General features: G+C 43.0%; 1 protein-coding gene across 4 annotated transcripts in view; it reads right to left on the bottom strand.

The window, feature by feature from the left end:
- Nucleotides 1-18,535, bottom strand: part of WDR7 (WD repeat domain 7) — a 143,212-nt gene that overhangs the window by 52,936 nt on the left and 71,741 nt on the right. For all 4 annotated transcript variants that reach the window (XM_056325607.1, XM_056325606.1, XM_056325604.1 and 1 more), the window contains one exon: nt 13,599-13,820. In XM_056325607.1, the coding sequence (XP_056181582.1) occupies nt 13,599-13,820 (222 nt within the window). The remainder of the gene's footprint in view (nt 1-13,598; nt 13,821-18,535) is intronic.

Genomic DNA, 18,535 nt, shown 5'->3' with positions numbered 1-18,535 from the left:
GTAAACCAAATTGTGACCCTTTCTGGATGATTTGACATCTACCTGTAAGAAATGTCCACAGAAAGAGAAATAAAAATTGGATAGCTGGGTTAAAAATCCGTATCCCTTAATCCTTTCCTACTTCTAGTGCAGTGAATTTTTATTACGCATCTTCTCTCATCTTTCAAGACAGGTATAAAAACTGGAGAATGATTAACTAGTCATATTATTTGAAGATTTTTTTCTGAAGTTTTAGTGATGAAAAGATTTTTTTTTCCCCTACCATAATGTCAAATTTCCTAATTTTTACAGAATCCGTTTTCAGCATTTTTTCTGGCCTTTAATGTAATTTTGACCCTCAGGTTTTTTTCAAGTGAATGTGGGCTAGAAGAGACTTTTTGTTGATGACTTCAAGTCATTTAAGTACCATTCTTGCAACAGGTGCAATGCCTGTAACTTCTAAGATAATTTCAGAATTCACATGGATAAGTAGGTTTTTTCTTTCTTTTGAAAAGTATGGTCTTAGAGTATATTAAGAAGCGAAGTAGTTATTGTGCATGACGGTAACAAGACTGCATTTTATACAAAGTAAAAAACAATTTAGAACTAAATTTGAACTGCTCCAGCATAAAAGGAGAAAAGCAAAGAGGGTGAAGAGAACCGGTCCCCAACTTGTACACGTGGGATGAGGGAAAGCACCATAACCCTACGGAGTTCCCCGGCAGGCGAGCTGCAGCGCGGGGCAGCCGCGCCATCACTGCGCACTGCGTGACCAGCTGAGGGGGTGCCGGGGCAGGACAGGCAGAGCCACAGCTTGGGTGAGCCTGACCGCTGTGCAGCCATTTTGTCCTGCAGGGCAGACAAGACAGCTGCCAGGTTTCCATCTGTGGCTCACGCAAGGACCGTTGGCTTCCGTCGTTGGTCGGTCACTTTGTGTCATTTCACTTGCTGTGCAACGATTCAAGATTAATTCTCAATACTCCTGATGCTCCAAGATTTTCCAGGGGCAGCGCAGGCTGCTCCTACCTGCCAGCAGCCAAGAACAATAGGACATTCACTGTGCAGGCAATCGATAGCGCCCACCCGCTCCTCCCGGCCGCTGCAAAGGAGAGAAACAATTCCCACTCGTGGGGCTTGCTGCTCCGCACACAGCCACTGTAGTGTTGGCTTTGCTCTTCCCGGGGCTGAGCAACAGCCCCTTCTATCACAAATATGCAAGAAGTAAAACAGTTTTGAAAAATATCTAGAGAAAGGTAGTCCCTGCTTATTTTATCAGTAAAATTTAAATTGTCACCTGAGGCTCCCGTTACCTAAAAAAAGAGCAAAAGTTGCGATTAGCAAATGAACATTTGAAACAACATGAACGACTAAGTCCTTTTTTGCATTTGTATTTGAAAAGGTGAACATCTGCAAGTGTACAAACGCTACAAGATGGGCACTGGAGCACAGCAGAGGCAATGATGCCGTTCTCAGCTCACTCCGCCATCCCAGCCTGCCACCCTGCCGCTGCACAGGGAAGCAAAGTTTGTCCTGAGATTTGTAACAACCTCTCAAGGGTTTGAAAAGTTAGTGCTTCCTAACTGAATGTGGTTCTGCAGCACATAGACACCTTGATGCTTTTTTGGGCAGCTAAGATGTTGAGTTTTAGCAATAAAAGAAAAAAATAGGGTTTTTTGCCTCATATCTGATCAGAAAGGAAGCGTCCTCATCCACTGTGAAGACTTACCACCACCAGAAATGTTATTTAATGCTAAGGGGGATGTTTTCCCCATGTAAATTATCTATGTAAATTCTGGAAATTTAGCAGAGGTTTAACAGGTCAGAACTGCCAACCCAAGATGCAGTAAATTCCCAGCATTTCTATTAAAGAGTGTAATACATACTGCTTTTTACATTACGTGAACAGAGAGCAAAGAATATTCCTAAGTGGGGCCAGACAAACACTGCCCTAAGCTGCTTTAAACTTCAGTAAGATTTCGCATAATTCATTAGGAAGGGAGACAAAGGAAAAAAGAAGAAAATGTTTGTAATAGCTGGTTTCCCAGTCTTTTCTGTCTAACTCTGGTCTAGTTCAACTGACCTAACAATGCCATTTTTCTTCCTCTTAAAATCTGCAGTGGGGGAATCAAATGCAAAAGCAAGATCAATTCTGTTCCAAGACAGTAAATGAGTTTTAGATCAGACTTGTTTCAATTTATGGAGAGAACCCAACTATGCTGCCTTAAATGCACTCTTCCCCTAAATATGAAATTCTACTACAGTACTATAGAAAGAGTAAACTATCATCATTTTAATCCAAAATTTGTTTATAATCCAGCAGGAAGGAGAAAGCCAGTATGACTTGGGTCATAACTGTGCATTAAACTTTGTATTTTCATTTCTGTTAATTGTATAATTCTATTAAACCATGTAATTTATTTTAATATAAATTATATAATGTTTTCTAAATAAAGCTACTTCCATTAAAATGATCATAGTTTCATAGGAAGTAGCTGTTTTTTCCATAACAGCACTGACCAAACCCTGTTAATCTCAGAAGTTTTCTCCTGTTACACATAATTCTAATGAGTTTTCTTAAGCAGTTTGGACAAGCTGTGACCCCATGACAGCAGAAGATGCACAATATCAACGAAATAAGTCAAGTCAATGCAGCAACTTGCAGGAGGCAGGGGTCACAGTTTAACCTTCTCCATAGCACTGCTGTCCAATACATAAACTTACCCACACCAACAGTGATGTGTATTTTATTCTTGACTGCTGCAAAGCCATGTGAGCAATGCAAAATCTCAGGGCAGTCCAGCTATTTCAAGTTGCTCCTTTCTCCCCAGGCTGTCACCCCAGCGGTGCCTGTCCCCTCAGTCTTGGTAGCACACCTATAGCCGGGTCTGTGCTGCAGCTGATGTCATCGACATTAGGCTCTTCATAGGGCAACCCTGTAATTGGTTCAACCAGATTTATCTTTGGAGAAAATAAAACCTGAGTGACCAGGCATTACGGGAGCAAGGGGTTACATTTGCATGTACTTGAGTAGTTTTGAAGATGAAATCAAAGCTCTCCAAAGGCCAGGATGCAGGGTAAAGATGGCTCCTTTTCTTTTTGGCTATCGCTACACATTCTGAATTACAACCCATCCAAGCTATAGCTTGAAACAGAGACTTTGACAACACCATCTCTTATGCTAAACTGGTAACTACAGCAACAGAAAGATAACCACACGAGCAGCGATTAGTTTTCTAACACATAGATCTCCAAACCAACTTACTACAGCGTCAGCCCACTGCCGGTGCTGATGGATTGCTTCCCTGGCAGCAGCTAGCTGTGTTAGACAGTTTGAAATTGTACTCCTAGACAATGTGCCATCGTCTTTACGCTGCAGGGGACACAAGGACTGGCTGAAGGACTGACTGAAGGAGCCGGGTTTCTTCTCCCTGGAGCAGAGAAGGCTGAGCGGGACCTCACCACAATGTTCCAGTACTTAAAGGGCAGCTACAAAGAGGATGGAAGCTGTCTATTCACAAAGAGCCACACCAATAAGACAATGGGCAACGGGTACAAGCTGCACCATGGAAGGTTTCATATTGACATAAAGAGGTTTTTGTACAATAAGAACAATCAATTCCTGGAACAACCTCCCCAGGGACATGGTGGAGTCCCCATCGCTGGAGGGTTTCAAGACTTGATTGGACACCATGCTAGATAATCTCAGCTCAGCTCCCTTTCCCACGAAAGGCTGGAGCAGATGATCTTCCAGGTCCCTTCCAACCTGGGTTGTTCTGTGATTCTGTAAGTTTTACTGCTGTTCTCCACAGCAATTTATTCCAGCCAGTTGCAGACCATCATCTCAGAGATAATCCCAAATATGATACTCAAGTCATACGTGTTTGAGTTGATAATGTGATCCTATGCTATGACATTTCACAAAGATGAACACAAATGCTGATAAAACATAAAAATTAAAGAAATTTTGAAGTTAATGAACAGGGGAAGTATATATGTAAACAAGATTTTTTTTACACTGTAAGTGCTAAGTCCAGCCGGTTGCACAAGTGACGCAACTCAGATGCCTATATGGAAAGATTGCATATATAATGAAAAGTTGGAAAGTAACACTGATATAGTATGTGCAAAATAAAATACTTCAAAATCTATGGTCACACATACGCACTCACATACATGTGAAGATAGAACATGCCACTCTGGACTAGATGAAGGACTGCTCGCCAGTCCCCTCGCTGTTAGCCACTGATAGAGTAGCTGTTACAAAAGCTCCCACTGTAGATGAGTAGATAAGGGAACTGCCCCCAAACCCCCAGGCTCCCACCCCTGGACTGTCAGCAGGCTGGACCGCATTAAGGGTTAGACCCTTCAACATACCCTATATTTACTGCAGTTTTCATTACTCCTTGTCATTCCATAAATGCTTAACCCTTAAACATCTTCAAGCAATGAGTTCCCCAGGCCAGTCCAAAGTGCTTGGTGCTGGAGTAGCCCAGTGAGCCTGGGGGAAGAGACAGGGAAAAGAGCAGCTGCAAAATAGAAAAATTATCTAGCACAACAAATAGGTAAGCATCACTGCTTTCAGTTCTCTTCATTACCTGTCCCCAGAGCTGAAGCTATCCCTTCCTTCAGATATGCATAGTACTGGCAAACATCAGTTCTGTTTTTCTGACAATAAATTTCTTTATAGGAAATAAGCAAAATAGCTGTATAAACAACAACAAAAAAATGAATATATCTATTTTTCTGAATTTCTCACCTAAACGCTAAAACCAGTATTACAGAAAGTGCTTTTAAATATCCAGATACTCATAGGCAAGGACTGTTGATAAAGACAGTCCCTTTGGGACATGGTGGGTAGAGGCGAGCCCAGCTGATGCAGTGGGTATCATCTGCTACTGCCTTGGGATGGCACAGGGAGCAACCCTGGCAGCTCTGCTCAGTGCTGAGAAATGCCGCTGGACTGTGATCTTTATATAAATGCCATTTCTAAGGGGTGCAAACGCATACACATTCGCAAGCATTGGAAATAAAAAACATTCAAATTAATCATGGTACATCCCGCTAGCCTGATATTACATTTACTCAGGCAGGTATTCTCCTCTTGAGCTACAGCCGCTTCCTGTACATACATTTCCCTCAGGACATGAAAACACACGGCTGGAAGCCTGAAGTCGTAAGAGCTTAAATCAGCAATTATACAGCTCACAAATGCTGTGAGGTTTTCAGCAATGTTGCATCTCTCAGCCCAGCTCAAGCAGGGGCTGTGAAGAGCAATGGGAACAGTACCACTGAGGGACTGGACCTAACCCCAAAGGGCTGATCCCTCAGGTACCCCGTGTAGCATGCAGCACCCTGTCGTGCAAGGCACTTTTTGGGGAATTGGGGGCTTAAGTGAGATGTGACTAGAGTGGGGAAGGGGTTCCAGGGTGTCGGAAAGGAGCTTGTGTGTCTGGACCAAAAAGAGAGAATCCCACTTTAACTGCCTCTCACCATAAACCCCCATGTATCCAGATCACCAAGAGCCAGCGGGGCTGTGTTCTCCATACCTTCGCACCGGGCGTCAACACGATCCTGCACCTGTGCAACCACCCCGTTTCACAAGAACTGCAGAAAACTAAAATCTCTGACTCTGGTGGCATCAGCAGTGTTTTCAAAGGGTACTAGGGGATGGCATGATCAGATCAGCAGCAAATTCATACACATTTTGTTTTCTTAGGAAGTGATTAATTGTATATCTCTTGTGATACTCTGTTCAGATATCTGAGATATACCTCACATACTTCTACAAGAAAAACTTCCGTTCCTTATTTGTAAGACGGGAATAATATTGCCCCTTTAAGTTTTAAAAAACCCCACTCCTATCTGACACATTTCTACAGCTTTTTTTTCAGCATACTTACAACACTGAACCTTTTACATTTAACCCTTATATGACCACCAATCCACAGCTTCCCCAAAACCAGCTGCACCTGCAAACACTTGGCTGTTGGCCGAGCAGACCCGAGTCCTGCGGGAGACGGGGATCAGCCGGAGCGGGGCACAGGACTGCGGGGCAGCCAGGCCCTTGGCACTGAGCAGGCACATGCTTCACGCTGCAGGTAACACAGGCTGTGTGGGCACACAGCCTCTTCCAGCATGCCCCTCTGCACACCAGGCACGCCTTGCTGCCCCGGCCCCCCGTGCCTGACTGGGTGAGCTTGGAAGTTACCCTAAAACTGCAGCCTGCAATGGGGTGTGACACCGGAGGACTGGGGCTGAAGGCTGAGCGTTAACCGCTGGAATTAAAAACAGGGCTGTCCCTCCAACAAGCCTGTGCCTCCTCTGCACTGCACCCTGGTGCAGACCACTGCTGTCATGGGCAGAGTGGCTCTCGCAGCCCTGGGCGGGCTCACTCTCCCTCGGACACCTTCCCAAGCTTCCTTCGCTGGGTTTAGCCTCCCCCAGCCCCAGCTACAAGGCTTTGCTCCACCTGCTCACATGCAGCCGTACAACGGGTCCTGCGGTGCTGCTGCCCTACAAGCAGACTGAAGAAACCAAGCTGCTTCGGTTTCTTTCACATGAGATGAAAGTGTGAGCGTTCTCTGGTGGAAGTGTTTGCATTTTACCCAGTATTTCATACGAAAGCCTGTGCTTGACCTTTTGGAAACAGAAAGCAGATAGAGATGAAGTCCACGGACACAAGGAGGGTTATGGACAGCTGTCACCAACACACCTCTCAGCAGGCCTGGCACCCTCCTGGGGAACAACCCGGGGCAGGTCTGAACAGCCTGCAGGGCTCTGGAAGGCTGAAGTTGGAGGAAAAAATACAGCACCTTGAATTTTTGTTACCCCCAAATGGGGTACCAGTCTCAAAGTTGAGCCTTCACTTACAGACGGTGCATGGACCAGTAGAAAACACAACTGTCAGTGACTTACTTGGTGTTGAGGATTCCTCATAACCCAAACACAAAGAAGAGATTTTAGTTTGTTGAGATAGAACCCATCACAATAGTCAGATTATTAAATATGTGAAAAAGAAATCTCTGATTAAAAATACACAATTTAAATCACTCAGCCCTTACAGGATTTGGGGGAAAAGGTAAATACAATTTTTAAGATTTGATTTTGTTGCTAAAGCAAAAAGAAAAAAAATCCCAGATTTAAATTAGGGCTTAACATCTGCCACAGAGATTGACCATTTTCTGCCATACAGATTGACTATTTTTTCTAAATATTATCTCTGAGGATAACATATGGATTTTCATAAACACCATTTTTCCTTCTCCCCCCACCCCTTTCAGGGACAAAATTCTGCTTGACACACTGACCTAATCACACCAGCTCAAGGAAAAAAGCACATTTTACATTTACTAGTACACTGGATTTCACAGCATGCTTACTGAAACGTACAGATCCAAAGAAGGAGAATAATGACACAAACCACAGGATTCATGCAAATCTGAGCAGCTTTCTGCATAACTGATATAAAAACACCGCCAATGGAATGGCATGTGCTGCTAGCAGGCTCGTTATGAACAATAAAATCATTTATTTGCTTTAATCATGCTGTTGTGGTTTTGTTTTTGTTTAAATTAAGTTATTGAGCCAGTTTGCCTAATTTGCTCTGAAAGGCTGCTGTTCAGGTGTACAACTGATTTATTGCTTCCATAAGTGATGATCCCAAGTGCTCTCTCGTCTGTATTAATTGCCGCTGCAGGCTCAGCCTATCAGCTCTCCAGTGGGTGCATACAGTTAGTGGGGAGTCACCTCCTCCTCACCAGGGGCTGCCTTCTCCTTGCTGGAGTGGCAACTGTAATATTTTCACAGTACCTAACTAATGGATCACAAGACATTAGAAAAGGCTTCAAGGTAGGTGATGGAGCCTACCTTGTTCACCGAGCTGTGTTCACTGAGACCCTGAGTTTATCCTGTGTTAAATTCTGTTTTCAGATGAAACAGTTTTGGGGTCTATACAAAAATCTGTAATGCTGGAAACTCCATTTAACGAAACACATGAAATACCTGGCTGCACACCCCAAGTAATCTTGCGCTTTCTTGCTTTTTGTATGCCTACGCATGTAAGAATGGATTGCAAAGCCATAGCGCATCTTGAAAGGTAAACCTCTAACATACGCAGACACAACTCCAATAGAAATTAATGTTAAGACAAATACCTTGCTTAGGAAAGGCTTCCATACACTGCAGTACTGAAACTTTTAGAAGATATTACTGAGTGACGAAGCCTGACTATCAGGCAGTAAATACTGCAAGAGAGCAAAAATCCAAAATTGAGGAAAACACCACCACGGGCAATATCTCAGCCACTTTGTAAGGCAATGGTCCTGTACCAGAACTAGAGACCTGACCTGCAACCCTCATCACAGGCTGGTTATTCTCTCCCACCCTCCTCCAGTTCTAGCCCCATTCCCATATGCCTAGCTCACTGCAGCGGGTTTGCCACCCTCTGGCTGGAGGGACATCCCTGGGAGAGGGCAGAAAAGGCCAAGGCAGACACACAGCCAATGCGAAACGTGCTTCCTTAATGGCAAATCCCCACTTCAAACACAGATGTGCTAAACTGTCAATATTATTGAAATTGTATTTACTTTGAAAAAAATATTTTCTTCATCCTAATCTAATGACTTAATTGTTTTGGCTGAGGGTTTCCAGAGCAATGGCCAAACGGTCTAAAGGTAATTGCTCAAAGGTGTAACATTTTACAAACATGTCTCTGTAATGGAAAAAAAGTGTCTTAACAACAGGCAGTACAACCCTATGCAATTATGCAGACGGGTATATTTCTATTTCTGTCCAGAAATATTACTTGTTTCCCCTCCTGCTTAACAGGCAAGAAGGTCAGCTGCTATGAGTTTGGGACATCACAATTAAAAAATGAAAAATGGTATCATGAGTCTGTGTTAAGAACCTAACTGCTGGCTAGCTTATTTAATCCAGAAGCTAGCAAAACTGGAGTGACTGCCATGGATATGTAATGTGGAAACCCTAAAATTCATTTTGGAAGGAAGTACATACATGTAGCCTGCAAAACCAATATAAATAACTCAATGCCGTGAACATGCTGTTGCATATGACACTGAGTTAAAGGGCAAAACGCTTATCATTTATAACTACATTGATGGCAGATGCTTTGAAAAAGACACTGCATTAACAACAGAATCAAGTATTTCCATATTCAGGATAGAACAGTCATTCAGATTTATCAGCCCATTAACTTCATAAAAACAGCATTAGCTGCAATTTAAGTGTGATGTGGTGCATCTGTAATAAGAAATTCTTTGGGTGGCATTTTATAATTAAATATCTCGTGAACTATTCGTAAGGTCAACAGAGATTAATGCAGGCTGTCAGGCAAGGTCACTGCGTGGATTTCTAGAGAATTCCACACTCAAAAAAAGACATTATCACAATTATTATTTTCTTTAATACAGTAAGTTATAATGTGATCAGACTATACTTTATCAAATCTGCATCTGTTCTGATGGGCCAAAAATATTTTCTGTATCACTGTAAGACAAAAGAAACAACCTGTATTTTAGTACAGTGTCTGAAAGCCATAATAGGACACATATCAGAGAGAAAAATAGTAACTCTGAGCGTGTACTAGGAATTTGCTTTTTCTTGTTCAAAGAACTGAATTTCTGAACAACTGTCCAGTTTTTAAAGTAATTTCATCTGCACTATCACATACATGGAATAAAGTTGAGAAGGGTCTTTTAACAAATACGATCACAGATAAAACCACCTCGAGAACAGCATTTTGTGGCATGGCGGTATTTCCATTTTGCCAAGGCTTCACCCACCCTGCCCCCTTTCCAAGGTCAGTCCCCACACAGCTGTGCTGGGGACCAGGCTCACACAGAACCAGAGCAGATAGCCAAATGCAAACACCAGCCCGGGGCAGCACGCCGACACCCTTCTGCTTCATGGTTATCCAAAGCACCTGCCCTCTAGGTGAGATGCGGCACAGAGGGGTATGGTGGAAATGCCTCAAAACAATGCTGCTCCCAGTACCATTCCTGCTGTCCGAGGTACTGGCATATTGTGCTCGACCTGAACAAAACACCTAAGAAAACAGTAACTTCTTAACTCTGCAGAAAACGCAACGTTGTACTGTGGGTTCAGGGCAGGTCACACCAGCAAGACAGCAATACTGACTTACATCACATTCTTATCCTAAGGGCACGCTGTATGTAAAACCTGATAAAGAAGTTTACTGCTAATGCCATCATCAACCAAAAGCATAACCCAGTATCACCTGCATTTTTTCCCTCCCAGCAGTCTTTATTTCTGATATTCCTCTGGCTCTTCGTCTATTTCAGACATTACCTTACAGCCTTGATCTAAATTTTCAGCATTTAATGTGTCAAGCTTCATCTACATTAAAGACTGAATTTCAACCTATCAGTCAGCCAGACAGTTGTGCAGTGTTTCTGAGATTATGATTAAATGGCATCCAAAGCTGGAGCTTACAACTTTGCTAAGCCTGACATAACAAAAATAACATGCAAATAGATAAACAAAGATGCAGGAGGAAAGAACTCAGGAGGATCAAAGACGGGTCCGAGTGTCTCAGCCATGCAACTGACAAAGCAGCACAATCAACTACGGGCTCACACCAGACCTATATAACCGTGAGAATGGCAAAGACAAGGCACTGTCGATGGAAGTGACCCAACTTCTTTTCCATGGAAGATTAGGCAAATACTAGGCTCTATAGCCTTTTGGAAGCAAAGCAGAAATAAACCTAATTTCACCTGTGGAGCATGCCACTGGAAGATAGAAGACAAAGCTGATCTCTGCATCACTGACAACTTCCAAACGATGTAGAGAGCACTCTGCACTGCTTAGAGTCTAAGAAAGATGTCAGCATCCTGTTATTTTAGGAAACTCTAAAAGACAAACAAACCTTACTTTGACTCTGTGCCCAAGTGTCAATCTGGGAAGAAGCCTAACTCAGCCTCGTACTGTAACAGAAAACCAAGGAAGAACTTGTCTTGTGCACTGGGAGACAGACAATCGCTCGTGCTGGCTCACCCAGAGACACAGGGAAGTCGTCTTCACCCTTTATTCTCCTGGTACCATTTGAAGAGACAAATAACTTAGAAACTCAAAATGGGCAATGAAGTGGAACACAAAAAACCCAAATAAAGACAAAAAATACCGCCCCCCCCCAATAACCCCAGTTTAAAACCAAACAAACAAGTATGTAAAGCAGAGTTCCATATATGTGCAAGAAACTGCCAACAAAGAGGAAGCAGAGAACTGCCAGACTTTTTATTTCAGCTTGCAAAGGGCTGACAGAATACTCCTGCTTACTAAAGCAGTGGAACTACATATGAGTTACATGAACATGTCAGCTGGAAAAAAATAAAATCAAACATTTTGCTAGTTTTCTCAGAAATATGACTTGGTTTGTGAAGTGCTGCACAGCCAACCCTGCACTTCCACACTGTCACAACCAGGACCACACATTTCTCAGATCTGAGCACTGTGCTATGTGCACGCTCTCTCAACCAGCCTTTCCTCGGCCTTTCAAAAGTCAGTGGAGGAAGCACCACGCTTCACAGAAGATGAATTTCAACCATCTACCACGTGGAAGACGGAGGCTGTGCCTACACCAGTGACTCAAGCAGTGCTCCATGATGATTTTGAGGTTCTAACCATGTTCTTCTACAATTCAGTTGAAATGGCCGCTAGCTCAGTGCTGCTGTGTGCCACCTAACACCCTCTCACATAACTCCTGGGCACTGCTTGGGGCTGCATGGGCCATGGACCATTCCCTGTGGGCAGGCTGCACAGCACCACCTTCTCTGGGGGCTCAGGGAACTCATCAGCATGGCTGCAGGCCACCCCGTCCTAACAGGCTCAGCAGAAGGGAATGGTCTACAATGTTGACCCTATTAGTACAGTAATCAAGCTTCGTTTGTCTATTATTGTTATAGTATTACATTACCATGTAACTAAGAAGGCAGCACTTGCCCTGTGCTTCATTAAAACAAAAATACAAAATTTATCATTGTTGGATAATAATGGAACTCATTATCTGCATATTTTGTAGGAAGATGAGTTGGAGTGAACAATGAGTAAAGGCATAAAAAAAAAACCAAACAAAAAACAAACAACGAACAGAATGACTTTTGCACCTTTTCTGACCAGAAGTCTTTGCAGCTTGACACAGACCCCAGGACTGAGACTACTCTCCAGTACAAGCAAGCACAAACACAAGCAAAACGAATACACAAAGCATGCCCTCAATCATGCTGCAGCAGACAAGGCCTTCAAGACTTCTTGTACTAAAGGGACAGAATACTGCCCTGTGAGACAATCAGCTCCTCCAAATCATTTTGAGGTTTAATGCACTGAACAGTGCACTTTGGAAGTAAGCATGTACAGCTCACGTAACCAGGGCTTCAGACAGGACAGTCCCCCTCTTTTATCATTACTACCAGTCCTCTCCTGTAATAGCTTTCAGCTGAGACAATACGCCGCTTTTCAATTATTTGTGTTTTTCACTTTTCCTCAAAGGCACTTGGGCATCAGGTGAAGATGGAACTAGTGCAGGAGGAGAAATCTGCTGCTGTGGAATTATTTTATAGCTAACCAGATAGCAGATGGTTTTTCAAGCAATACTGGCAACAAGTCTGTAGCGCTTCGGAGGGATCTTACAGAGATGACAAAGGGGACTTTTGCCAGACTCCACATAAAAAAGCCAAGTACCTGCCCACTCAGGAACCCAGCCAAAATAATTGTACAAACCAGGGCCCTGTAGTTGCATTTGCTTCTAGTAGATTTTTCACAATTAACATCAGATACTCAGTGCATAGATATGTAACCATCTTTGATAAGATCATGTTTACTATCCATACTAAGGGTAATTAAATCAACACTACAGTACTGATTTTAATATAGGACCAGACCACTACATTTTATATAGCACACTTTGAATTCCACTATTTTTCCATTAATCTGTCTTTGATTTTTACGTCAGACATTGTGCATGCTCTCCCCTACACACGCTCCTCATCACCAAGTATATTTTTCTATAGCTTACTGATCCACATCTCAAAATGTACACGTGTGAAGTGAGCACACTTGCCAGTGCTTAGTTACAGGGGGAACGACTCTACTAAGAGCAAGACCTGCCACGCACTGAAATGACAATTAGTCAATGGAGGAGGCAGGATGAGTGCTGACAGTCTCCTTCCTCCGTCTCTACTAATGCAAGGGATGTTTTCAGGACAAAAAAAAAAAAAAAAGAATGAAATACATAAATGAAGTCCTAAATGCAAGTGTTTTGGTTTAACTGGGAGGAGAATAAAGGATGTCAGAATTGCAGCAGAAGAGCAAGCCACTACCAGAAAGCAACAGACTGGTTTGCAGCACCACTGCAAACCCCACACCCAGTAACCAGCTCCACCGCTCTGTCCCACTCACTCTATGAGCACTTTGCAACCTCTTTCTGTGGTGTGGCTTATTGTACGTTCAAAACTTCTCATCTTTTTTCCAGTGAAAGGATATTTTAAATGAACCAGTTTGTACTGAAATCTAAGTAACACCCCTTCCTCCCCGCCCCTCTGCCCTCAACACCAGTGAGGGAACCCAGTACTCAGGGTACTCACATGTATGCCTTGCCAAGGAATAATTTGATCCACCGCTAGTCAAACCAAATCCCTCAGGAATTTGACTGGAACTACGTGGCCGAGTGGGAAGTTTCGGAGGTTCAATTTCAGCTCCAAATTCTGCCCCGATCACCCCCAGCAGAACGATGGCCGTGGCTTGCTTCCGTCTCTCTTCATAGGATGTGGATATTTTTTTCATTTGTGGGAGACCAGACAGACAACCTAAAATGAAAAATAAGAAATATGAGAAAAATTAAAAGCAGGGTTGTTCTTTACTACTCCAAAAACCACTTGTTTCCCAGAGAAAATAAGAGGTTTCCATTTAACTTAAATCACATCTTCAGGACTGTTACTGCCCTTACCAGGGTTTTCGGCTAGCAGAGATGATTCCATTTTACTTCTCAAAACTTACAATGCGTGACAAAAGTCTAAAAACCACTTATTGCAAGGTCTGCCTTCAACGAGACCCACCTTTCAAAAACTGTCAAGATCTTATGGGAAAAAAGAATCACCAGAAAAAACAGAAAACTGTCTGATTTCATAGTTTTATGTGTTGAGTTGATAAAAGATCTGTGGAATTCTGTGTTTCTTAGTTCTTGTGAAAGGTGATTTTTGGTTTGCTTCCTGTTCATCTTAAATTTGCATAACCAGTAATATTTTTTTTAAAGACGACAGATTTTTAGGATAACTGACTTGGTTATAGAAAAGCACCTTTTTATTTTAGGATCCATTGTCACATTCAGATTCTCACTAAATTTTAGCATTACAATATATGCCACTAAACCAAACTAGTATTTTTGTACACTAGAATGTTACGTACGCTATTTTAACAAACATTCTTAAAAACAGTGGGAAAAAAACCCTCACTGTATTATTAATTTCAAATAAAACTGAGATTTACATCATTAGTGTAATACAGCCCAGGGATTTTGGATTTCACTAAGCAGAGGAAGTTTTTGGGTTGGTTGGTTTATTTTTCTTTGAGTAAATAAAATTTTAGAAGAAATTGACTGGAATGGAAACACTGTATTCACTTACTCTGACAAGCACAATTCACTTTTACCTATAAGACTAATCCATGGCGTACTAGGAAATGCCCTACCATAAATTCTACAAAAATAACAAAGTCTTAATCCTTCCTACAGCATTCTGCTGCTAAACCTTTGCTGAGAAGTCGGAAGGCACCACCTGGCACTGAATGAGACTTACTGGGCTTACGGATTAATGAAGGGTGAATTAGCGAGTCGCACTGTACGTCTCTTTCTGCTAATGACATTCACATGGCTCGATAGGAAACATCACCTACAAGAAAACTAACCACATCTTAGAACCTGTGTTTGAAGACTATCCATGTTCAGGCAACCATGCTTTGGTTGTGACTGCAATGTGCCAGCCAAAAGGGAGAGAAAAACAACGGAAAGCTTAACAATGGTAGGGGAAGGGAAAAAAAAAAAGGAAAAAAATCAATAGGAACTGCCTTCGGAGGAAGGAGGATGAAAATGGGCTGTAACAGACAAAGCAAGAAATGTAACAGTTTTAACTGCTTAGCACTCACTTATCCTGCTCCCGCCCTCTGCAGCCACCATAATCTCCTTAACATTTGCATATGGAGCGCTGGCAGGTTCTGCCTTACTGCAGCCTCCCTGCCTCATGCCCGGGGAGCTTGGAGCCAGCGGGTGGGCAGCAGCTCCTGTCAAGGCCCAACACCCCCCATCTCCTGGGGTACCCCGGCGAAGGGCACCCCTGCGAGTGACTGATGGCGGCTCCCTCCCTGCTCCCAGCAGCCGCCTCTCGCCCAGGTGCTCAGACAGAGCCTGGTGTGACATCTTAGATCAAGATGAATTGGCACAAACTCCTGATCCAAGATTGTTTTATACCATTTAATTTAGTTTCTTCCCCTGCTTGGATGAGCACAGCTCTGGTTATGGATTTCTATTCTAATGCGCTGCAGCAGGCGCGGGGAGCAGGCAGCAGAGCAGATGCTGGTGCAGGGGACGGCGGGATGCTGATCAATAGGCGAGGCGCTGACCCCAGCCGCGCCGCCCGCGCCGGCTACGGCTCCCAGGCGAGGAAGAAAGGAAGAGCGAACACATGTGCTGCTTCCAGTAGGAAATTAAACCACGGGGGCACTCGGTGTGCTGCGCCCTCCCCCCGCCTGCCTTTCATTTGATTACAGCAATATGAAGTTAACCCTTCATTAGATCCCCAAGGACGGATTTCAAGAGTATCCTTCAAATTACAGGCTTGCTTCCACAGAACTTCCACGTTGCAACTCTAAACAGCAAACAACGAACCAGTGGGCATCCACAAGCTCTGTCCCAACTCACAGCTCTGCCATCCCTGGGACAGGCAGGAGCAGGCTGTCCTTGCACAGCACACGATGAACTGCAATTAATACCGGATCCAGAAGGAAAACTCCCGGGCTGGCAGCGGCACAGTGCTGCGTGCTCGGCAGCAGCTAGTGGCTGAGCTAATTCCTACTGCTGACCCCACACCTCCAGCACCCAGATGTCAAGGAGATAACTCTTTGTTAACCTAACAACAAATTTCAACCAGAGCAGGGTGGGAAATATTCTTAAGAGTGTTTCATTAGCAATCTGGCATACGACAGCCCTTACCCTGCTCATTGCTGCAGTGTAGGATTTCCTACCTTAAAAAAACCCAAAACAAAACAAAAACAAAAACCTAAAAAAACACCAAACGCCAAACCCCCCAATACAAGAAAATTACAACCCTCCGTCCCAGCAACATCCTTCCCCCCAAATCTCCAGATGAGAGGGGAAAAAAGTCTTAAATATTTTGCCCCCCCCCCCTTTCCCCCCCCCAAATTACTAGCAGAAAATACACAATTAATTGTAATGATTTCCTACAAATAAACTGACAGCCATTTGGGAGATTTTAAAATGAAATAATGTCTATAAAAGTAGTCCTTTCTACAGTTTCATTTGTCTCATGAAAATTTGGTATTTTCTCACAGCGATGTGCCTCCATTTAATCATGCTAAAGGGTGACACAGAGATCCATTTTCTTGACAGGACGGTTGATCACCCTATCACAGTGAGAAAATTAATAACCTCAAATAGCTCTATGTGGAAAACAGAAGCTACACTGGTGAAAGGACAAAAATGTTCTATATTTTAGTTGTAAAACACACTTCCAGATCCACACACCAAAAGAGAAACCTATCACATCCATGCATCTGCCCAGCTGGGTTTTCTTTAGACAAAATGACCACATTAAATATTTCAAAATACTTCAGTTTTTGAGAATTAAACATCCACAACTGCTTAGAGGAGACAGCTTTGCAGATAGCACAAAGCATATTTATGAAGTGTTTAAAATATAGATAAAATATTTCAGAAGTTTTAATTGTTTAAAAGGCTGTGAGATATTGATTACTTCATTTAAAAAGCAGTCAGAGAGTGCAGCCATGAGGTCAGGATAAATTTAACAGTTTGAAGCACTTTACTAAATAACTCAAAAGATCATGTTAATTGGCTTTGCAAAGTTCTTGGGTAAAATTAATTTTATCCTATCTTACAATAAAAGGATTAAAAGACAAATTAAGTTCTCTAGGTTTAACTGGAATAGGAATCAATGGATTTGAATTAAGGCTGAAGGCAGTTTTATGAGAGATGGACTGCTACCAGATAGTGCCTAGCTGCTATTAGGCACATACTGATGGTGCTCCCATATTGTAGTGTTAAAGCCTTTGCAGAAGTAGGTGCCAGACCCATTCATTATTACAAAACACACTGAGTGACCCTGCAGCGCTGCCGCAGTGGTTCCGAGTGCAGAAGGGTGGCCTCTGGCAGCCCCAGTCCACCAAAACCATGCCCAGCCCTGCCCCATCAGATGGCCACTGTCACAGAGGGCCACACAGTCACAGCACGGGAGCGACAAGCCAACACAAGTAACGATGGGGTTGTAATTATGTCTGCTAATTTATATGTAAAGGTCATCGCTGAGATTTGGTCACAATATTTAATGTGCACAAAATTCTTTAAAGTGAAAAAGTGTAGAAGAGATGCTGCAGTAGATCTGTTTCCATTGCTGTGTGCTCCAACAGCCGAGAGAAACCTCATCTGAGCTCCAATACAGCAGATACACAGCAGCAGGTACGCTGCCACAGCAAGGGTCCACAGGCTTTTGACAGCAGTTAAGACCATGAAAATACATATTTTGAAAATATATAATAATTTGCAATTAATAAAATAATTTCCTCAAGACCACAAACATACTTGGAATCAAATGTGGTTGAGAACTCAGACCTAGCATGCCAGCCTGGTATTTTAAGAGTACAAAGAAAAGCGACAACCAAAGCTCTCTTGATTTTTGTCACAGGTCAGTTCCCCAGCACTGAATGCCCACAGTTGGAATTCCCTAACTACAGCTGAAAGCTTGCAAACCAAACTCCATGAAAAGCATCACCACTTCTCCCTCCTGTCTGCCGCATCCCTCTCGCTGCATTTCTTACAAGTTTTCTGTTTATTTATGAGGGGGAGGTTTGTAACTGGGCAGGCTTAGGATAAGGATTTCTATCCATCCTTCCTTTTCTCTCTCCGTTTCAGGTCTGAAAAAAATAGTTAGCTAAATTCAGAGAATCCTCCCAGTCCTCCCAGCAGATGCCAGGGAAGAAGCACACACCAAAATGCAGCAGATGCAGAACTTACTGCAACCACCACTGGAACCGTTCACATTTGCAACTGTAATCGTTTCTCAGTGCTACACGGGATATTAGAAAAGCACACACAAGAGCTAGGAGAGAAGGAATGCAATTCTGCTTACATTCATCTTGGCTGTCAATAATTTAAAGTATTTCTTTATGTCAATTGTACTATTTTCTTACAGTAAATAAATTTACATAACACTCTGCTTGTGACTTAAAATGGAAATAGAAAAAAACTTTAAAAAAACAATATACTAAGTGTGCCTAT

Source organism: Falco biarmicus, chromosome Z (genome assembly GCF_023638135.1).
Source record: "Falco biarmicus isolate bFalBia1 chromosome Z, bFalBia1.pri, whole genome shotgun sequence".
Classification (NCBI taxonomy): Eukaryota; Metazoa; Chordata; class Aves; order Falconiformes; family Falconidae; genus Falco; species Falco biarmicus.
Note: the sequence above shows the minus strand (reverse complement) of the source record. Positions and strands in the feature narration are given on the sequence as shown.